General features: G+C 41.0%; 2 protein-coding genes across 3 annotated transcripts in view; both read right to left on the bottom strand.

Annotated features, from left to right (window-relative positions):
• Positions 1–561, bottom strand: part of atosa (atos homolog A) — a 41562-nt gene extending 41001 nt beyond the window's left edge. For both annotated transcript variants that reach the window (XR_015850235.1, XM_088333513.1), the window contains exon 1: positions 311–561. Coding sequence is in view for 1 of the 2 variants with exons in the window: in XM_088333513.1 (XP_088189639.1) it covers positions 311–341 (31 nt within the window). In the remaining variant the exon portion in view is untranslated. The remainder of the gene's footprint in view (positions 1–310) is intronic.
• A 10888-nt stretch (positions 562–11449) lies between these two features.
• onecut1 (one cut homeobox 1) lies at positions 11450–22666 on the bottom strand. Its single transcript, XM_088333512.1, has 2 exons — positions 21354–22666; positions 11450–15779 (listed from the first exon to the last, which is right to left on the bottom strand). The coding sequence occupies exons 1-2, from the start codon at positions 22402–22404 to the stop codon at positions 15487–15489; spliced, it is 1344 nt and encodes a 447-aa protein (XP_088189638.1). The 5' UTR covers positions 22405–22666; the 3' UTR covers positions 11450–15486.
• Positions 22667–24233: the final 1567 nt, after the last annotated feature.

Here is a 24233-nt window from a genome sequence, read left to right as displayed (position 1 = left end):
AGTCATCGCAAAAACAGTGTCCCCCCCCTGTTTGTCCCCGTTTCACCCTCATCATTGTTGCAGACATGTAAACAGGTTGGCCAACATAAGGCGGGTGCCTGATTTCCTTCCACGAGGGGGCTGCACGAATGCAAGGGGAAACAAACTGGAGCAGGAGAACGGTTGTCCTGGTTCGTTGCACGTTAACATGAATGCAAGGCATCACAATGATATAATCAACATCACGTTTCCTGGAGACTAATGTCAACACATAGGCACACGGTGAAATAACAAGGTGACATCATGGCTCTTTAAAAGGTGTTCAACCTACCTCTCTCGGGCTTCATGTTGTCCAGTGTCATCAGGCTGGCGGGGTCTTCTCCCTTCGACAGCAAAGAGTGGCAACCCGAACTTGGCGTCAACGACCCCCTTCGCAGCCTTGACGAGGGTTGTCTCGACCCTATCCCGCTACAAAGCGTCGTTTTGTTAGCACGCTACTGTACTCTGCCATGTTTTGTTTGGACATAAAAGAGATTGAGCGAGCCTGACTCCCAAACAGCCGTTTCCTCACGGAGTAGCTTTGTTGAAGCCTCTTTTGTTGAGCGAGTTGCAACTACACTGACAGCCTTCTTCTCAAATTCACCACCTGTGCCATTATTAATGGTTATACAGCTAGCTAACTTGGTCTACGACTCGTAGGTGATCATTTCGTCTTCTTCGTTGGTCGCCGTCGACTTGGCTGCCGTAGACTTCTCATTTAAAAACTTTTCTCCCTGCCAAAATAAACACGACTCCGCGAGGGCTAACGTCAGACGGTTTTCGTACGCGACGAAAAGCTGTCGGTTGATAAACGGAGATTTAAGTCAACCGAGGACGGGTGTATGGGACAGAGCGAGGTTGCCTTGTCGTGATGCTTATTAACAGTCTGGCTCCTTCGTCTTCCTCTTCTTCGTCAACACTCCTCCACGGTTTCCCTCCCCTCTCCTCTTGTCAAAACCAGCTTCGGGCCATCGCGAACGAGCTGGCTCAATGAAACGACTCTTCCGGGGTGGAGTTGTCTCATGAGACCCTTTTCATTGATGTGTCCTCCTACCCCAGTGGATAATTTTCAGACAAGTATTCAAATTATCTATGTAAATGATTAGACGAATAGATAGATGAATAAATGAGGGAGACAATTGTAAGTTATGTGTAGCACAGGGACAATTGTAACAGTCAAAGTTTGACCATTTCAGGGAGACATTTGAAGGGTTAGGGTTAGGGTGAGGGTTAGGGTTAGGGTTTAGGATAAGGGGTTAGGGTTGGGGTTTAGGGTTAGGGGTTGGAGGGTAAGGGTTAGAGTTAGGGGTTATGGTTAGGGGTTTGGGGTTAGGGTTAGAGTTAGGTTAGGGGTTAGGGTTTATGGTTTAGGGTTATGGTTAGGGTTTAGAGTTTGGGTTAGGGTTAGGGGATAGGGTTTAGGGTTAGAGTTAGTGTTAGGGGTTATGGAGAACACTTTTGAACCTTGTGAACATTGTTTACAACGACATAAGACGTGGGACTACAGAATAAACACATTATATCATATTTAAAAGGGTATGAGATAAGATTAAAAATGACTTATTAGAATGAACGGGCCAATATTTAATAATTAGTGGTTGGAGACAGACTTAAGCTGTAAGTGCATCCTAAAAAAATAGTCTGATTACATAAGCAGCAAAATATTTCCCAAAATAGAGTCATGATATTAAATATGAATACTCAATATCCTGTACAAAGGCAATATATATATATATATATATATTGTACATTGTTTGTGCGCTTATTTAGGGTGGTAATAACATTTAGTCCATGTTTTTAGGGACAAGCTAACAAGAATTTAATGAGTCCTGATAGATATTTTACATACATCAGATACAGTGAATTAAGGACCAACTGCTTCATTTTCGCCCAATCACAAAACACGTCGGGGGCGGCAGTAGCTCAGGAGGTAGAGCGCTCGTCTTGGAATCAAGAGATCACAGTTCGAATCCCGGCTCCTCCGTGTTACATGTCGAAATGTCCTTGGGTAAGACACCGAACCCCTAATACCCCCAATAAGCTGGTTAGCGCCTTACATGGCTGCAAGGCCGCTATTGGGAAATGTGGAGCACATTGTAAAGCGCTTTGGGAAGTCATTGACTTGAAAAGCGCTATAGAAATGCAGATCATTTCATTTCACGTTACAAGGGCCAGAGAGTCGATTTAAACCGTACCGGGTCATATGCTCCAGATCACTACGAACAATGCGGAAATCCCTCCCGAAGTCAAAACACATGAGCGCAGTCCTTGTCACGTGTCCCAACAACAGCTCGTTCGTCGTCACTTCCCCCTTTTTCCCCCTACACGTGAGCTTGCAACCATGGCAACGATCAAGCGTTTAAAAGCCAAAACTTTCAACAGGAATCAACAAGCTTGCAGGACTTAAACATCGCAAGCTTCATGTTTTGCGACTGCCCCGACAAAGAGGAAAAGGGGCGGGTCGGCGATATAACGTGCAAGCTGATTGGACGGGTGGGGATTTGGAAGCGCGTTCACGTGCGCACGTGCGGCGAACATTTTGTTCTGGCGTGTGGTTGGATAGAATGCACACAAAGGGCGTCGATATGATTCATTCTTCTGTTTTCAATCTGGTGTTTTGATTCTAAATAACAGGATCTAGATCAGTGCCTCTCATATGGCCTGACTTCGGGACCTGCCATTCCACCCTAATGACAAGCTGCGAGCCGAAAACAATCCACTTCTCCAATGGATCCACTGAAAGGATTCTAGCCTAGAGTTTAAAGCCGAGATAGTAGAATATCTTCACCTGTTATTAGCATGTTATAATTCAACAGGGTTGGGTAGGGTTACTTTAACTTGATTACTTTCAATTTCTTTTGGATTACTCCAATACCAAATATGCTAATAAAAGACAAAAGAAACTAAATATGAATTAAATTATGACTCACAACACGTGGTAATCTTTCTCTCCTGGCTTTGATCTCTTTGATTTCCTGCAAAACGAACATAGAATGCGACAGAAACAAAATGAAAATAAATCCAAACAGCTTGCCAACATCATTTTTGCCGTTCCATGTATTCCGTTACTCCCCAAGCCTGCGCAAAATTTAGTAATTGTATTCACATTTAGTTTCTTTTGTCTTTTATTAGCATATTTGGTATTGGAGTAATCCAAAAGTAATTGAAAGTAATCAAGTTAAAGTAACTCTACCCAACCCTGTAATTCTAAGAAGTACATACCTTTCAACCTCATCCAATTGCTCCGCTTGTTAATGATTGCAGTTCCCCTTGTTAAGCGATAATAAATCTTACAAACACAACACGGCGCCTCTTCACTCACAGCAAGTCAAGTCTCACATTGGCCTATCACATATTCTATCCATCTACCTACCTACCTACCTACCTACCTACCTACCTACCTACCTACCTACCTACCTACCTACCTACCTACCTACCTACCTACCTACCTACCTACCTACCTACCTACCTACCTACCTACCTACCTACCTACCTACCCACCCTGGTCATATCCCTCAAGAAGGGTGACCGACAGCAAGACAAAAACAAAGAAAATAAAAAAGGAAAAAAATAGCCCCAAAAAAACACACACAAACATTTTTGGACCATGGCCAACCCAAATACCGAAACACCCAAACAAGTTAAGCACTTTGGCACCCAAGTCGGTCATGCTTTCGTCCCTCCAGATGAAACGGGACACGAGAAAGCAGCCGTGTCACTCGGGTCAGGGTGACACAACACACTCTTCTGTTCAGCAGGGCCCGACAGCTTTCACCGGTTTGCCCCTGCCGTATCATACAGGATCCCTGCCCATCCCTTTGAACACGTCTAAACATCCCACTATCCTTTTACCGACATTTCTTGTGTAAATATTGTATAAATTATAACTATAACCTTATCCTCCTTGTTTTATAACCTTATCTTCTCTGTTCCTTTATCTTCTTGGCTTTTTTACCTCACTGTGAATGTGTGGAACTGGAGTGTCATGCCCAATTTCGTTATCACAATATGTTAACCCATTTTGTAACAATGACGATAAAGGTATATTCTACAACACCTCTCATTAAATACACTCTCATAATCATTGCAGTCGAGAGTTTGCTTCTACCGGATTGACCTTTGAACTATACAGATACACCCATCGAAACCTGTCTAAAAAAATAGTTCTTAGACCTCGGAAGGTAATGGAAACCTTCAAACTAATTGTGCTTCCTCCTATTTCTGCAAATAAAGAAGCTATTTTGAAGTCTTTCATGGTCACATGGGTGACACTCTTTTTCTTAGTTTGTTTCTTTGTACCTAATTTGTGGTGTATGTTGTTACATACTGTACGTATTCCCCCTGACATCCGATCTGCAACTTCAGTGGAAATATTTAAATCTAAGCTTAAAACACGCTTCTACTCTATAACATATGAATAACCTATATTTTTTTGTTGACAATATCTGTGATATTTGTAATTGCAACATCCGTTGCAGCCTGGTCATCCTGAAAGGGGGATTACCACATGTGCGGCCCCTTCTCAAGGTTTCTTCATTTTCCTCATGTTGAGGTTTTTGAGTTTTTCCTTGCCCTCATGTTGGTTTCAGATCAGGGGATGGTGTAATAATAGCCTGAAATAATAGTCTGTGCAATAACCTGTGCAGCCCTTTGAGACTCTTTGTGATTAAGGGCTTTACAAATAAAAATGACTTGACTTGACTTGACATATTGAAACTCATCTCTCATCAGAAATAGTTTTTTTTTTTTTAGAAAAGATAGGGTTATTTTTACCTACTTAATCAGCAACAGACAAAAACAAAAGACCCGACCACTGGTTTACTTGAAACCAGATAGATAGGGGAGGTAGTTGGGGGAGAAAAGGGGGTGGGAGAGGGTGCAAAGTTATAGGGTCAAAGTTCAGAGAATTACCACAAACAACAGGGGGAGTAGATAAGAGGCCCAACAATGGAACACATTTACTTAAGTAGTCTTTCTCAATCATGCATGACAACAAAATGTCTCCACACATGAAAGTTATTTACATCTTAGACCAGTGTTTTTTAAGTGTAGTGGGACTATTGTCAAATTCAGCCAATTGCTCCCCTTATTATTGATTGCTATTCTCCTTATTCGCAATAATAAAAAATAGTAATAATAAAGATATATTGGGTATCTTTGTATTCTATATCTTTTATTTTATTATTTTATTTTTCAACACAAGGATACTGCTGGAAGTGTGAATTTCCCTATGGGGATGAATAAAGTATCTATCTATCTATCTATCTATCTATCTATCTATCTATCTATCTATCTATCTATCTATCTATCTATCTATCTATCTATCTATCTATCTATCTATCTATCTATCTATCTATCTATCTATCTATCTATCTATCTATCTATCTATCTATCTATCTATCTATCTATCTATCTATCTATCTATCTATCTATCTATCTATCTATCTATCTATCTATCTATCTATCTATCTATCTATCTATCTATCTATCTATCTATCTATCTATCTATCTATCTATCTATCTATCTATCTATCTATCTATCTAGACATCTATCTAGACATCTATCTAGACATCTATCTATCTATCTATCTATCTATCTATCTATCTATCTATCTATCTATCTATCTATCTATCTATCTATCTATCTATCTATCTATCTATCTATCTATCTATCTATCTATCTATCTATCTATCTATCTATCTATCTATCTATCTATCTATCTATCTATCTATCTATCTATCTATCTATCTATCTATCTATCTATCTATCTATCTATCTATCTATTGAAGGATTTTATACATTTGACTACAAACGATTGAATACAAGTTACATTAATTGAGTGCAATGAAGATTTTCTACAAGTAGGCTATAGTTCAATGAGAGGTCAAGCCGTTCCAAATGCAGAATATTTTAGCTAAGGAATTTTGATGAGAGGACTCTGACGGAGGACGGCAGGCGATGTTTTGAGAACAAGGCCCTGATGACGTAGAAACGCTCGGTGTTGTTTTGAGTTTTCCAGACATCGCGACGCCCAGGGGGGCTTCCTTGGCATGCTCATGGGAGGAGTCGAGACGCCATCTTGCGGGGAGACGTGGGTCGAGAGGAGAAAAGCTAGAAGACTTCAGAGAAGGCTGCACAGAGACTCGAGCGACACTAATTTGTCTTATTCGGCCATATTCGATGGAGTTCACTTAGTTAAATTGCCAATGAAATTAAATCTGCCCCCGTGTGAAAATGTCGGCTTTTCTTGTTCATCTTTTCCATCAAGAAACAAGTGCGCATACATTGTTTGGTGAATGTAGGTTGTATTTGGTTAATGGAGTCAGATAACTAATTCGAACGATTTGGTTAACGATACATTTTAATATTTAATTCCCAACACCATCTATCTATCTATCTATCTATCTATCTATCTATCTATCTATCTATCTATCTATCTATCTATCTATCTATCTATCTATCTATCTATCTATCTATCTATCTATCTATCTATCTATCTATCTATCTATCTATCTATCTATCTATCTATCTATCTATCTATCTATCTATCTATCTATCTATCTATCTATCTATCTATCTATCTATCTTTCTATCTATCTATCTATCTATCTATCTATCTATCTATCTATCTATCTATCTATCTATCTATCTATCTATCTATCTATCTATCTATCTATCTATCTATCTATCTATCTATCTATCTATCTATCTATCTATCTAATAAACCTTACAAACACAACGCGAAAAGGTGGGTAGATCAGCCAAAAATCTTACTCAAGGAGGAAAAGGGACAAAGGATACAGATAGAAATAGAGAAAGAGAGAGAAAAAAGCAAGGGAGAGAGAAAAAAAGAGAGGGATAGAAGGAAATACTACTCCAGTTGCTTTGCGAGTGGTGCCTGGGTTGGGTGACATCAAGTGGACATTTTTAAAACTGCACGTCATCTTTTTCTTCTCTCAGTGTCGTCTTGCTGGCCGGATAAAAACCCTTGGCGGGCCTGGTCCGGCCCACGTGCCGCCTGTTTGACACCAGTGCTCTATTACCTCCTGAGCCACGGTGACAACAAATGATAAGTAATTCTTTATACTGTTAAGTAAGGCAACCTATTTTAATTTTTAATAAAAACCTAAAAGTGGTGTCAGGATGAGACGGACTATGTACCTCGAGATTTTGAGGAAACATCTTATTATACCATGATTAAGTTTCTGGATTCTTTTTGTTTGTTTGTTTGCTTGTTTGTTGATTTTACCTCTGTCAACTCCCCGAAAACGATCAAAAATATCAATTGTTAATCTTTTAAAGTTGATAATTTCTTATTCGATTATACTGAGCAAATTTACATTAATTACATTTTAGTTTCCGACCCAATATGACGCTTAATGAATATTTTTGTTCACCACTCACACCCCATTTAGAGCAAGCACATTATTTCTAACGTTTTCAATGTGCTTTTAAAGTCATGAACAAAATGAACTGATTTTACTGACGAGCAAGTGATCGCCATGATAAATTATATTTAGAACTGTTTGAACTTTTTTTTGCACAAAATAAACGGTCTGATTTTATTCATTCTCATATTTTTACATGTATTAATTTGACATTTCTTCCAAGATCTGCAGGAATATTAATAACCAAAACAGTCGGTGAACTTCTATTGAATGAACGAACTGTTGAGAAAAAATAAAAACCGAATTCAATGTAGTAGCGCTATCTAGTGGATAGAAGCCAGTGGAGCACACCCGTTTTATCCTGAAAACTTTGATGACGTCATCACTTCTCAAGTCTTGTATGTTGAGGGCTGAGGTGGGCCATTATTTCGAGTTGGGTAAAAAATATGGCCTGGGGGCCAATCATGGAGACGTATCCAATATTTTCACATATGAATGAATATACATGTTGTATTTCTTTTTAATATTATTAGTCTCATTGCTTTTGAGATGCTACCAATGAAAACAAAACAATATTGTTGGTCCCCTATTTTAAGCACTTCATTTGATGCCCATTAGAAAGCTGTTTTTATTTATTTTATTTTTGCAAAGAAATAAGAACAGAAGAACCTTTAGACGAAAGTTCTCGGTAAATTCAATTGAAAAATGTAAATAGGGTTTTATTTTATTTGTGCTTTTTTGAAACTTTGCAAAGAATAAAATGCAATTGCACCTCCCCTACACTAGGAGGCAGTGGCGCTCTCATTGGCAGTGTTTTGTGTACATTTAACCTCCATGCGAGTATAAGCATTGAGTATGAAGTGTATATATGAAGTGGAGCAGATCCTCAAATGACCACATGAAAAAATAATTACCCGTCTTTTTGAGACTTGGAGCCTGAACGCTGATTTGAGAAGGACATTAAATGTTTGTGAGATGAAGTGTTTGAGGAGTATGTTAGGAGTGACAAGATTGGATAGATTGAGAAATGAAATTGTGAGAGACAGAACTGGAGTAGTCGTGGAACTGAGCAGGCGTGTTGATAAGAGAGTACTCGGTTGGTTTGGACACATGGAGAGGATGGATGAGGAGCGAATGTTGAAGAGGATCCACAGAGCAGTAGTATATGGAAGGAGACCAAGAGGAAGGCCGCGATTGACGTGGATAGATGGTGTTATGAGTGTACTGCTGGAAAGCGGTCTAAATCTAGTGGAAGCTAGAGCTCTTGTTGGTGATAGGAATGAGTGGAAAGGTGTTATGAAAGGATAGTGGGATGTTTAGGCGTGCTCTAAGTGATGGGCAGGGCACCCCTATGATGCAGCAGGGGTAAACCATCGAAAGCTGCAGGGCCCTGCTGTTGAACAGAAGAGTGTGTTGTGTCACCCTGACCCGAGTGACATGGCCGTTTTCTTGTGTACCGTTTCATCTGGAGGGACGAAAGCATGACCAATTTAGGTGCAGAGGTGCCTAACTTGTTTGTGTGTTTGGGCATTTGGGTTGGCCATAGTCAAACATTTTTGTGCGTGTTTTTTTGCTACTTTTTCCCTTTTTATTTTCTTTGTTATTATATGTGTTTGTCTTGCTCTCGGTCACTCCCTCATACCAATGTTATTTTTTTAAATGTTCATAGGTCGAGACATTTGTATTTCTTCTACAAAGCGAAATTCATACCTAATAGTCACCGCCATGTTTGTTTAGCATCTTGCCGCTATGCTGTGGTCATTTGGCAATGGGTTTTGTTCGCATAGACAATACAGTGCCATCTAGTGGTAAAATATTACACAAAGGATAGTGGGATATTTAGACGTGTTCTAAGTGATGGACAGGGCACCCCTATGATGCGGCAGGGGTAAACCAGTGAAAGCTTTCGAACAGAGGAGTGTGTTGTGTCACCCTGACCCGAGTGACATGGCCGTTTTCTTGTGTCCCGTTTCATCTGGTGGGACGAAAGCATGACCAACTTGGGTGCCAAGGTGCTTAACTTGTTTGGGTTTTTGGGAATTTGGGTTGGCCATGGTCCACAAAATTTTGTGTGTGATTTTTGCTTCTTATTCCCTTTTTTATTTTCTTTGTTTTTGTATGTGTTTGTCTTGCTGTCGGTCACCCCTCTCGAGGGATATGACCAGGGTAGATAAATAGATAGATTTTTGGGGGGACGCCAGAGGATTTCTTTTTCCAAGGGGGGACGTGACAGAAAATAATTGAGAACCACTGATATAATAGGCCGCGAAACAAAGTCTCCTGCAAATGTAGCAAATTTCCAGTTTATTCCCACGGAAAGTTTACAACTTGCAACCCTAGCGATGATCTTTTTGAAGTCTTTGGCATGACAAAAGAGAGTTCGGCGTACCCACAACAGTATGCTCTAAACACATCAAAATATGCATAAATTATACAGACATGATATTAAACCCACACACGATTGTGCACTACCTCCTGAATACCGTTTTTTGCACTTTTATTAGACTTTGCTCATATTCATGTCACAAGTACTTAAGAACAGATACTTGATGAGGCAAGGCAGCGAGACCACTGCTGCTGGGAAAAAAAAAGATAATAACAATAAAAAATAAAAACATTTCCGTGGCACAGCAGACCGGCTGCCCGCCCCCGTTCCACCCGCCATTCGTTTGTGTACATGAAGGTAGCAAAGTGGGCAGGACTTGCAGCCCTCTCATTTTTTTCCAGCAGATTGTACATTTTTGGACAGTAGATTCTACCCATTTCTACATTCTATACCCGTTGGAATGGCAAACCCAATATCCCAAAAAATACAAATAAAAAGCCTACATCACAAATGCCAGTGCTTTTCAACATTATACATGTTTTTCCCATCTTTTTTTTGGTTTGCTTTAAAAATCTTTGGATGTGCCGTACTGTAATAGCCATTTAAAAACAATAGAAAAACACTTATACATACAAACACTGTTCAACAAAGCTTTTTTCAAAGAGGGGAGGGGGTGCGGTGTTTAAAACACATGAAAATGCTTCAAGGAATGTAACGCTGTAACGTAAAATATTTTATGTCTTTGCGCCCCCCCGCCCTGACTATATACAAATCTAAAATTTCTACAAATGCATGAGTTAAGTTAAAGCAGTGAAAAAACTGAAGAAACCAAGATTAAAACAAAAAGGGAAAGGGGTAATATGAACACAACATTTGTTAAGTACCCTGTTAAAAAGCAATCGTCTACCGACATCAAAAAAAAAAAAAATTACAGCTGAGAACAAGAGTGGGTTAACTCCATTTGTGATTTAAATGGAAAGTCCAATGTTATTGACAACATGACATATGCAACCTCATCGTGTAAACATGCTAGTTTGATTAACATTTGCGGAATATGAATAAAAAAGAATCAACAGGCCGCCATCCCGTGCGGCAGCCGTTTTGCCTTGTGCTCTCAGTCGACGTCAATTTCACGTAGAGGTAAGATCGGGCCGACAAAATCCCGCCCGACTGGCTTGCAAATATTCAGTACAGGTTCATACCTGTCAACCTGTACGGTTTTGCCGTACAAAGTATGTTTTTTATGCATTTTAAGACGAGTACGACGTACAAGGAAATCTGTACGGAAAACGCAAATTTTGTCAATTATGGGTACCATCCGGTATACACCGACTATCACGAAACGGCAAATCAATCAAGTCAAACGAGTTTGCCGCGGTAGCCTCTATCTCGGTATGTTTTTTTTTGTTGCAAACGAAGCGAGCGGTTTGATGCTACTGTGCGCATGCGTCTGCCGCCTCGGCATTTCCCATCATGCATCATTCCGAAAAAAAAAAAAATGGTGTACGATTATTTTGTATTTTGTACGGGAAAATACGACAGTTTGTACGGGCGTGGAGCCGTGGAGGTTGACAGGTATGGAACATTATTATTTTGTTTTGAGGGACCGAGCCCTAAGAATTTTTGCCGAACACCGCAAGGAGAGAGGCGGGAGCGGGACAGAATCCATCGCACGGATGCATTGCGCAAGAAAAATAAACAAAGAACCATGACTATTAAGAATATAAAAGATCAGCGACAGAGAAGCCCGGCCTGACCCGAACCCGAACGTAATGATTGATATTTTAGGCCCGACCCGAATTCCTGTTCAGGCTCGGATCTAGTTCAAGCTCAGGCTTAAGATCTTACCTCTAACTAATATGACATCACAATAAATAATGCTTAGAACCCATGCTGCATTCAGGAAGGTGGGGAGTTAGATGATTGTCCCAGATCCGACCGTAAACAAGCATTGGTACTGTATGTAAATAACAGAAATTTGTCTAAAGTTACACCGGACAATAACTCAATAAATGTTTTGATGAAGAACATTTATAATTATAAAATAAAAACAGAATTAGGCCACTCTATTTCTCAATGGCTAGAATATGATCACCATTCAAGATACATCTAGCCTGAAACAGTTATTAGAAAGAAAATAAATAGAAAACCCCAAAATGAGACAACGATCACGCTGTGTTGGCACGATGAGGTATTCAGGGACATTTCGGAAAACACATGCACGGCCAGAGTGAGAGGAAGTTGATGGGAAAGAGGTTAGGGAGAGTCGCTTTGGTATGTTTTCATTGCATGCGCAGACGATAAAAGAGCACCACAGTGTGATATGAAAAAGAAGAAAAATATCAGAGGGGTTCCTCGGGGAGTGGCGGCCCTTCGACAGGCTTGAGGTAAGTCAAAGGAGAAAAAAGAGGTCAAGAGCGGTTCAACACTTTGGTTTAAGCAAGGCACTCGTCCTGGGAGTGTGGAGGAGAAGGAGGGGGGTTACAGAATAAGGGGGAGCAACCACAGAATAGAGACTAAGAGGAGGTGCAGTAGAATCTCCAAGGTTGAAAGTTGGACTTTGAGCAACAACTAGCACAGAAATCCTTCAAGGGACAGTGTGTATTATATGACCACTGGTTGTCAATTTATTGTGTTGTGCAACCAATAACGAATGTTAAAGAAGAGTACAAACTAGAGATAAGAAAATCTTTCCCCAACCAGCCCAAGACCAACAATTTATCTTGATTAGAGGGTCTGAAGCAAACCCGAATTTTCATATTTTACTCGTAAGGACTCAGGAGAAGGAGAAGGAGCTATTTTGGCTGCTCACGGACAAAAAGGAAACAAAGAACAATTATGGGTGGATTAAAAAAAAATAAAATAGGAAAAAAAAAATCAGTGAGCGATAAGCCCGGCCTAGCCGGAACCCGAACGTAATGATTGACATTTTAGCCCCGACTCGAATCTAAGGCCTTACCTCTAATACAAACTACAGAGTTTCAAAGTTACCAAAACCAGACTATTTTTCTTTATATTTTTTGCCCATCATTTTGCAAGTGGTTTGGGTGCCCGTCGCAGCAAGTTGGTGGGGTTCTTTGTCCGTAAAATAAATGCACATTTTAAAATCTAAGAGTATTTAAAAAATGCATGTTTAGTACATTTATGTTTTACCTCTATATTGTTTTGATAGTGAATTGGTTTTCTCTACCACTAGAGACGCTAAACGATACACACGGTCCCTTTTATCATCAACTTTGAATCTTTATCCATCTAGTGGCGCGTATGCTCCCTCTAGTGGCGAAGCAAAGAATCACTGCCAATTTGAAATGGCTAAATATTTTTTCTCAGCAATGGGATTTACAGGTTCCACTGATTATGAGTAACTACCCAAATTTAATTTAATAATTTGGGAGGCTCAAATGGTCAAGATTTGGAGATTCAATGCCTTACCAACCTCTGCATATTTAGAATATGTTTCCAAATGTGTTTTCCCACAAAATCAAACATTTCCAAGTGTGTCTTTTTCATTACCATACATTTGGAATTTACAGTAAAAACTGTGTTTGGTATGCTAGAATGAGAAGCTTGAGCTTAGTTCGGAAAACTGGGGAGTGGGGTTGGGGGCATCCCTTTCACACAACTCACACAGAGGCCGTGCATTTAAAAAAAACAACGAAAAAACCCATATCAACAACAACAAAAAACAAGCAACATCAACCACAACACATCTTTGGTTATCTTTGGTATCGTCAAAGTGATCAAAATCACACATGGAACTTGAGTGAGGTAGCATCTTTGGTTTCACACTAGAAAAGATCCGCAGGTGACAGATTGTTTTGTTGGGTGTTCAGGAAGCGTTTCAATATAGATATATATATTTTTCCCTTGCTCCTTCTGATAAATGTAGAGCCGTTAACCGTGGCCTTGAGCAAAATGAGGAGGAGGATGACAAGAGGCCCGGCTAATTCATCAAAACATGCTACACTTGCCCCAGTGTAGTGCTTTCCTCCTTGTGCCGAAATGCATAGCTTTCCAGACTTTGGATTTGTGGGGGGAAGGGAAAGGAAGGCGATTGGACCATTGATCTTCTCGGCTTGACGTGTTTGATGGACGCGCAAATCCATACGATAAATAAAAGCAAAAAGCTATCTTTGGCTCACAGTGGCAACAGCACGTTTTGAGTGGCCTTCACGGCGAGCATAAACAGCATATAGAACTGATTAACCAGGCAATTGTAAGGCAAAAAGTTGAATGCTTGCGGGATGTTAACACATGAAAATATGCCAGTGTTGTGGTTCCCGTAGATCTTTCTTTGGTTCAAAATGAGCTGGGAAAAGCTCCACTACCTGCTTTGTATCTGAACAGAATCAAGTTAAAAATATGTCACACGCGTGCTATTGTAATACTTAACATAGGGGACTTATACACAACTACCCTCTAAGTCTGATGCAATATATTCCTGCTCTTAACCTGACATCTTTCAGGATAAATGCAACGTATGATTGAGAAAACTGCAGAGCAGGGGTGTCTGACGCATTCTAACTCGGGGGCCACGCGATGGAACAAACATTCTCTCGGGGGCCGGACTAGTAGATTATTAGAGAGAAAGATAAAGAGACAGAAAGAAATAAGAGAAAAAGAAGGGGAAACAAATACAGTAAAGAGCGTTCCCTTTTAGCCATATCTCCTCTCTGCGTATATTTTGGGGCGACACCCAACAACGGTCTCTCCAAAAATTTTTGTCTGCTTTTTCAATGTTACTCATAAAATGTGAAAAAACAATGAATATTATTGAGGAAAATAAAAAAAGTGTATTGATTGGAACCAGGGAAATGTGCATCGTATTAATTTTCAATAAATAGAGAAATAAATACATAAATAAATAAATCTTATAATTTATCATCACTGTTAGGTTACTTTACAATTGTCACATGAGCTACTCATGTTGTCCTTAAAGTTGACTTAGGCAAAGTTCGAAATGTTAGTATTTATGGCATCTATTGCCCTAGTTTCTTCAGCATCCTTGTCCAGCAATAAAGTAAAGTTGAAAGAGGCAGCTTTTAACTTATTGTGCCATTATCAGTGATTATTGAAACTGATTTGTTTAAATAACGTATGAAGAGGAAATCAGCCCATGGCTGGGAGGGTACAGCAGTGGCTTGATTAACAACAACAAAACAATATCTTTGGTTTGGTACTGCTGATCTTTTAAGTGTAGGCGGTTGGAGTGAGGCTTTGGTTTCTCTTAAAAATAGTAATAATGATAAATAAAAAAATGTTTTAGCGTGTCAGAAGGAAAGCACTACACCACAGTCCAGGTTGGGAGTTTTGGGGCTAGCAGTCTCAACGCTATGGGTAAGTGGATAAAAACAACAACGAAGCAACAATCCAGTTGCTCCTGTGGGATTGAATTTGTTTTAACGTTGATTGGCCAAATCCCACTGAAGCTCTGCAGATCCCATTGATTAGAACCTCCATTCTGGGAGTCAGATAGGGATGTTGTAAAGCTAGAGACCAGACTGTGTGAGGACAGGAAAAGGGAGTCATGGCAGTCTTTTTGCAGTGTGTAACACAAACATGTTAAAGCAGGTCGAACATGAAACAACAAGTCTTTGGTTTGTTTTTCTCTTCTCATCTTTGGATACTATAAATATGAATATAGTACATATTTAAGGGCAAAAAAGTGAGGTCTTTTGTAAGGTTCTCTTAAGTTTTAAAGCTTTTCCACCGAGTCGAGTCCATGAGTAAGGGTCAAGAGCGCAACTCCTCCTTCAGGCTTTGGTGCAGGCGCCCAGGCCGGCCCCGGGCGGGTGGCCGGAGCCGTCGTCCACCCACTTGTCCAGGCTTCGGCGGCGCGCGTTCATGAAGAAGTTGCTGACGGTGGCCAGTTCCAGGCCCAGCTGCTGCGCAATGGTCAGCTGCAGCTCTTTGGAAGGGCGTTTGTTCTCCTTGAAGATGGCGTGGAGGGTCCGCCGCTGCACGTCTGTGAAGACCAAGCGGGGCTTCTTGACCGTCGGGTTGCCCCGCTCGCCGCGGCCGTGGTCCTGTTCCTTGCGCTTGCACGCTGTGGAGAGGCCGGTAAAGACAAAAGAGGAAGACGGGGACGTGAGTCGTCGATGGCATGATTTGAATGTTGAAAATTGTTTTGGAAATGATGATTGGATAACAGCAGAAGTGTCCTAACTTTTTGTGCTCTGAGGGCCAATTACAGAACCGTTTCCAATTGGATCCAATTTTCAGTTTAACCCTGGAGGAGCCAAGGACTCTTTTCTTTTTTGGAAAATTATGATTTGTGGGATCCACAGAGTTGTACTATAACAAGTCGACCGAAATCAACTGTCACGGTTGCCATGGCGCCCAATTGGCACCGCCCGTGTGGCGCCAGCTGCAGCTTGTTGACAAATTGGCTCCCTGTCAGTATTTAAACTCTGTAATGTCAGTCCCCTTTTGTTGGTCCGTCTGCAAATCCCTGTTTTTACACGGCAAGCCCTTGTTCGTCTGTCCAGTGTTTTTGCTCCTGTTTTTCTCCTGCTACGATCTGTTTGATCTCGACCACGTCTGTTCTCCCGTCCCAAATAACGACCCATTTTCTGATATCGACCCGTTTTTTCCGTTCCCGACACCGCCATCACTTTCGCGTCTGAGCAACCTACTCCCCGCGACCAGCGATCTCCGGATTGTGTGTGCACTCCTTTCCCTTCTTACCAATAAAACTGTGAGAAACGTTACGCGAGTGGGTCCTGTCTCCGTTCTGGTCCTGACATCAACAATTTTCATTTTTTGTTTCCTTTTCCTGGTTTCAATTAAAAAGTTACTTGTAAATAAACTATTAGGATGTATGCATATAAAAAAATAGACCTTTTTTAGGAGTAAATAGTTTTCAATTTTTTTTTTAACTTTATAAACCCTAGAGCTCAAAGAAAGGGTTTGGTGGGGTGTAATTTGGACACCTCTGGATTACAGTGTTCCTTTGCTATTCCACAATTCAGTTATTTTGTAGTTGCTAATTTCATTTGTTTTTATTTTGAACTTCTAAGTACACAGAAATTCTTATATTTTCCTTTTTGTTGTTTTCTTTTTATGGTGTTATAACAAAAAAAAGGGGTTACTTTCTAAATTTCAAACAAGCTGTTTGGATATTTGGGAACACATTTTTCTCTTATTTCCATTATGAGCTATGAGCCTCCAAAAAGAGAGGGGCAAGGTCTAAATGACCCCTCTGGGCCATAGTTTGGTCACCCTTCGATTCCAATGTTCCCTTGTTACTCAATAGTCTAATTTGGAGTCGATGTATTCGTGATTTATATTTGATGGCTGATTTGTGAGATATGTAATCCATTTTTTGATTAAGGTAAGCCATTAATATTTACGTTTTGCATGTTTTTAGAACCGTATGGGCGGAGGTTTGGTAACACCTTATCAGACGCATAGATATCAACTAAAAATACATTTTAAATAAAATAAACACGGACATTGATTAAATTAGATTATTTCAAAACATCCCACCAGTGAAAAGTGAGGGAACGCAGCCCCCCTAAACGCCTTGATATGATATTTGAAAGTAAATAAATAAATTCTATGTTTGACTGTATTTCTGGTAAATGTCTTTAAAATGTTCGCTCAAAAAAACAACAACAAAAAAACCCAACAAACCACTCTAATTCTGTGTTAACAAAATGTTAGGAAGAATAAAAAAACGCTATTTTCTAAATACAATGATGAGCAATGATCAATTATTCCCCACCTCTGCCACATGGGGGCAGTACAATACAGCAACACAGGTAAACGGCTGTTGCATCCAGCTGTGAAGTAATTCCTGGTTGGTTCCTTGGTTATTCTGGCAGAGGGTTCGGATTTTCTGCATATCAATGTTTTAAACATAAAACGTGATTCTTTCTTATATTTAGTTGGGTAATAAAATACGAATTGAGGTTGTTGAGTTATTAAAGCAACCAATTTTTGGAATGAGAAACATTCTCCATGCGGTCGCCTTTGATACATTTCAGATAGCAAGAATGTTAATTATCCATCCATCCATCCATCCATTACTGCTTATCCTCAGTAGGGTCGCGGGGGTGCTGGAGCCCATCCCAGCTATCTTCGGGCAGTGGGCAGGGGACACCCTGAACTGGTTGGCAGCCAGTCACAGGGCACACATAGACAGACAACTCATTTTCATCTAGGGACAGTTTGGACCAGCCAATTAACCTGACATGCATGTTATCGGGAATGTGGGAGGAAACCGGAGTCCCTGGAAGAAACCCACACAGGCACGGGGAGAACATGCAAACTCCACAGAGGCCGCCGTGCCACCTGAGTGTTAACTAGTGTTAAACAATTTAGGGTTGTAATAACAGTGTTCACCACTAAATTTTACCTCTAGGTAAAATCTCTTAGGTAAAATTAGAGTGGATTTAAAACAAAAAGCTTTTTCCAAATAAAACAGAACACAGCCTATATGTAATATATTTAGCGAAGTAAATGTAAACTGTGCATTTTACAATGTATTAATTCTTTGGAGAAATAAACTAAAAAGACCGCTCTATGTGCTTCATAACATTTATTACAGCCACAAATGTCCAGTGAGTTATGCTGTAGTGACGTCATTTAACTATCTGGTCAAGAAGCATGGGAGTGAGTCACCGCTCTCTTGTAGACAATTTAACTTCTAGAAAAAAATCTCTCTCTAGTATGCAATCCACTCTCCCTTCAGTGCCTGAAATTGAAACATAATGTAAAGGCTGGGAAAAGCCTCTTTCACCGTCCAGCCATGTAATTATTGAAAATTCACTACGTCATTGATTTATTGATCCCTGTGGGAAGATTTGCTGTGTTGTGATGACTCTCTGTGATTAATAAGTAGGCTACACACAAAAGGGCTTTCAGGGTATCCTACAACTTGAAATTGTCACCAAGTTATTTATGGGACAATTTCAGTGCAGACTAACAAGCACCAGAAATACCTTTGCATGCAAGTTATGATCATTGATCACTCAAATATTTCGTACACTATAGCTATGCATGCGAATGCGTGTTTGTCTCTTCGTATTCTGAAATTGGTTGATGACCAAGCTTGAGTGTTATTTTTTTTAAAACAAAGTACATGTGTTGACATTATTGTCGCGTTAACGCGAAGTGGGCAGACAGCAGTAAGATAAGCGACCAATGGGAGCTGTCCATGGTGCTAAAATATACTTCAAATAATAATAATAATAATAATTTCCTTGTATTGTCATTCTGTGTAACAATGTACACAGAACGAAATGTCGATTGCACCTGACCCGTTGTAGCGAGCCGATGCAGCCGCAGCCAACAGAGGGCGCCGCCGACCACTATAAAGCACCATTCGTACGGCCACGTTACCGAGAAAAAAATCCCAGTGACATTTAAACTCTTCGAAACACTTAACATTGATATTTTCAAACGTAAAAACGGTACAATTGTTAACTACATCTAAAAAAACACACAGAGAGGACGAGAGTAAAAACCCAAACCTCTGGACTCTGTCTTATTTAACACAGTGTGCCTTATAGACCTACCAAGACTAAACACACGATAGTAATTTTAAGAAAAAAATCTATAAATTGATATAACCATTCAACTGGTCAAGCTGTCACTTCTCCACATGATTGTGTGTTTTACCAGACCACTAGAGGGCAAAGTTGGGTTGCTTAACGCCAATTCCAGAACTAACGATCGCACTGTAATTTTACGTTTTTTGATTTAGATGTGGAAAGAAAATTCAACCAGAGTGACAACAATGTTCCTTACTAAAAAATTATCTTATATAGTGTACAAACTGTCAAAATTGACACCATATTTGAGATCACATTTTGCACAGGATTGTACTACTTCTATTACTAAATATGACGTTTGCCCCCAGTGTCGCAAAACATTAACTGCTGGTGCAGAAGCGTCAATAATAAATCAGCTGGAGTGAAGGCCACGCAGAAACCAGGAGAGACCCGGACACGACCTGGACCTCGGTTTGCAGCTCACACATGTACACAATGTGTGGTCGCTCACGGCTAATCATTACAAGCGACAGATACCGCTACACGTTGTGATCCACTGGGGAGACAACTACAACTAGTATGCATGAGAAAAATGCAAAATAATGGTGGACAACTTCCCAAACACGGTCTACTTTGGATCCTTTGACCATAGATTTGCGCTTAAGAAAATTGAAGATGAACCAGTAGCTCCAATGCTCATTATATACACCTTTTTGAATACTGAACTATGTTTTATTGTTATTTGGCATGGTCTCTAGAGGATTTTATTTTTATTTTTACAAAAACAGTGCAGAAAAGATTTATACTGTTTGTTAACATATTGTTACCCTTCTTTCCCAGGAACAAAGTTATCATCAATGCATGCACTTTATAACTAAATACACGCATTTACGTGATTTGTTTGACCGAGCGGCTTATGTTTTTCAATTCAACCTGATACAGTAATTTAGAAAGCATATTGTATAAATGAGAAAAAATAAGAAAAGGCGTGAGATTAACATCAGAAACCTAAAATTAATAAGTGTAATACATCAACTTCAACAATATGTCTCCAGCCCTTGAAAACAAATGTCAATATTGTATATTTTCATTCTAAAACCTTTTTTCCTAAACACTATTTATATTTTTGTCATGTTAACGAAACCAAAATCATGGTTTTCAAGGTGATTTGTGATATATTAAAAAAGGCTTTTCTTTTTATTTGTCTAAATGATTAAAAAACAGATACATATGAAGGTGCAAGCCTGACTTTAATGGATTGGATAGGAGAAGACACAAGCGCGCGTGCACACACGCAGACCAAACTAATCAATTGGATTACGCACACATGCACTTTCAATCCAGTCTGTAGATTTATTCTCATTTTTAACGAAACCCCATCCTTACTCAGGCCATCAATTAGCCTCATAAATTTAGGAAGGAAAAAAAATCAATTTCGGTTTCTGTGCATGTGGTGTGTGCGTGTTCATCCGAGTGTGTACATGCGCCTTAATTGACTCCCGACTACCACAGGGACAAATTAATACAGAGGTCTATCAGTTAATTAGAGTGAGGGGAAAACAACACACTCCAGTGTGGAATAAATAAACATGACCACCGGTGACTGCAGACAATAAAATCCTATTTAGCGTCGGACACAAATCACTAAATACACAAAGGCCCGTAAATGCTCGCTTCTGGCGTGAACGAGGCCAGAAATATGGGACTGTTCGGTTGTAGGTACTAAAACAAACTGGTGCATTGAACCACTTGAACGTGGTTGATATTGGAAGATAAAATTACAATAAAAACCAATGCAAAACCATACAAAACATCAGCTTGAAACTCATTTGCCTGATAAAAATGCATTGGAAATACATGAACCAATCAAATGCATTGAAAATGAATCCATTAAAATACACACGTTGTATGTATTCGATAATATTGATCTTATTATTGCATATTGACCCTTTTAAACTGAAATACGTGCAGAATAATTAGTAATTAATGTGCTCAAATCGACAGGTACTTGACCCTGATTATTATTATTATTATTATTATTATTATTATGTGCTAGAGTAAATGTTGATGGGAGCAGCATGCATGAAATCGTTATGAATATATAGAATAAAAAGTATCTTTACCGAGGCTTCGCTCACCTGCGAGCCTGAGCGCACTCATGCGCTGGAACTCAGGCTCCTGCAGCCACTTCCACATGCGTCGGAAGGTTTCCCTGCCGGACTTGAGCTTGGACCAGGGTTTTGGGTTCCTCAGCAGGTCGGACAGCGTCCCTTGGGACCGGCACAAGACCCGCTGGGCGAATATGGCTTGAGGGATGCTGTAGCGCTTGAGCTCCGTGGTGATCCTTTGCGCCACCTCTTTGGTATTCACCTCCTCCATCTGGCTTCCTCCTCCCCCGCCATTAATGGCTCCTTGCTGCCCGAGCACCGAGGCCTGTTCCCGACCGCCCCCAAGCCCCTGGCCGTGGCTCTGCGCGCCGAGATGGGAGTGGGGGTGGTGGTGGAGGCCGTTGAGCTGCACCATCCCGGCCGCGGAGCTCATGTGCTGTTCGGCGTGGCGGCCCAGCATGGCCGGGTGGTGTGCTTCAAAGCCGCTGGGCGTCAGCATCTTCTCCCCGGGCATGGCAGCACCGGGGTGGGCGTAAGGCGGCAGTCCCGCTTGGCTGGTGTGGATTCCCGCCAGGCCGGAGCCCGACAGCGGGGACAGACTTTGCCCCATGCAGGGGTCCTTGTGGTGGTAGGCGGGGTAGAGAGTGTTCATGGGAGCCAGGCTGCGGTCCTCCCGCATGAGAGTGAAACTGCCGCTGACGTTTCCAGGGATCCTCTGGTGCGGATGCGGGTGATGGGGATGCGGGTGGTGGTGGTGGTGGTGATGCGGAGAGAACTTGTCCGACACGGTGGAGATAGGGGGTAAAGGCTGCAGGGGGGTTAAGGTGGTGTAGGTGCTGCTGGCGCTCATGCCGGGGGCTTCGCACATGCTGATGGCTGGGTGCAGGTGTCCCGGGTGGTGGTGGTGGTGGTGATAGTCTCCGCCTTCCAGGAGGGTCGCCATCCCCATGGCGCGGTGGCTCTGGAGCCCCCGCGGGCTGGGACGAGAGTGCAGCTCCCCGTGGCTGCTCACCGAGTCATGGCCGTGCAGCTCGCCTATATTTTCCATCGACAGCTGGGCATTCATGGTCCGGGCGGCTCTGTGAACCAACCATCTATGTGACCTGCTTAGCTGGCGCCCCCCACCACCACCGAAAGTCCTCAAAGTTCAATTCTTTTGTTCTTTTTAACCCCGGGTTTTCTTATAATCTGAAAAAAAATCACGCTAGTTCGGTCTTCTAAATCCAGGATTTCTTCATTGATGATAACAACTCTTTAAAACGGTGTCGTATTATTTCCTTCCTTTGTACAGCAAGCCCCCCCACCACCAGCCAGCTGTCCTTGCGCTCCGGTCGGGTGCCGCGCCATCTCTCTCTCTCAGTGTTTGTGTAGGTCGATCACCGCAGTGCTTGCACACGCGCATTACGCTCTATTTCTCTCTCACTAGTGGAGGTACGCCCCTTTCCCGTGACGTCGCTTAAAGGTATTCCCAAACAAATTTTTTCAATCAGGCTCAGGACGTAAAGTGCACCTCTCTACAATTATGCAAATATGTTGCAAAATATTCCCCATGCAGGGGTATTTGGGAAATTTAGTCTCAAATTTGACCTTTCTGGATTGTTTGCTGTTGACCTGGACATTAATAAAATAACACAACCCGTTCAAAATAGTGGATCCCATTAACACAACATGAGAGGTCGGCTTTGCAATAGACAGCAATTGTAGTGAACGTTTGCAAACTGCTCACTTCTGCTTGGAGGTTTGTGATTGTGGTTTTTAGTTTGTGTTTGGTATAATTGGTATGATTCTGTCCGGCTAGCTCTTGGTTAGCGTCGGAGCTGCCGAGGGCTTTCCTCTTTTGTTTGCTCCCAGTTGGTGCTCATTGGCTGCACACCGTGTATTGTTTGGCTGGCTTTGTTGCTCACTACTGCCATCTGCATGCTTGTGTCATCATTGCAACTTCTGTTAGCTTATTCAGGATGCACATGCAGTACGTGCATTTCTTAGACGCGCTCGAATAAACTTCTTTTTTTCATCTTTCTTGGCGGTCGGCTTTGGACTTAACTTGGAGCAAGCTTTTTCGTACTCTCACCATTTTCATGCTATGCTGACAAATAGGAATTAAAAATATACCTGCAGAATTAGGGTACAGCACTCCTTTCCACCTTCAATCCTTCTACCTAATGTGTTGTTTCCCGAACAGCTTTGCCAAAAGTAAATAGGTAAGGTGGAAAAAGCACAAGAGCTCTTTGAACTCAGTTGAGCATCACATACTTGAGAAAATATTTTTAAGGTTTTAACGAAACCTCAAACTACCTACCCCACCTTTACGCGATAGTAGACCTTACTGACACAACGAGGCACCTCTTCACTCACAGCAAGACAGACTATATAGAATTAAGAACAAATATATTTTGTGTAAACAAGTTTATTTTATTTACCAAATAAACAACAACAAAAACAATTCTTTCATATTTTTTCTTAGTTCTTTTCCTACTTACAGAAATTTTGTCTAGCTTATTATACGTCACAGAGGATTTTACTCTGTAACAAAAACTGTTAAAATTTGGGTTTATGTGCAATAAAGATGTCAGAGGATCCATTCACATTGTCTTCCTATATTATATATGTACTTTCCTGAGAATGGCCGAAAACTCGTCTCACTGTCGGCATCAGAGTGAGATAGGGAGAGAAATATGTGTGAAAAATAAATACTTGATCGGGGATAACATTTGCTAGGGTTTACGGTACCGCCAGGGTCGTTGGGGCACCATTTCCTGTGGTGTGTCTTGGGCATGTACAGCTTGGTGGCACCCATCCCTCTCCAGGCCAACATACGTTTCCACCAAACTAAATTCACTGGTGAAAACCTATTTGCTAGAGTGGTGGGTGGGTGAGTGTATCCCTTAACTACTA

This window comes from Urocampus carinirostris, chromosome 4, assembly GCF_059441175.1.
Source record: "Urocampus carinirostris isolate Australia breed hairy pipefish chromosome 4, RoL_Ucar_1.0, whole genome shotgun sequence".
Lineage (NCBI taxonomy): Eukaryota > Metazoa > Chordata > Actinopteri > Syngnathiformes > Syngnathidae > Urocampus > Urocampus carinirostris.
Note: the sequence above shows the minus strand (reverse complement) of the source record. Positions and strands in the feature narration are given on the sequence as shown.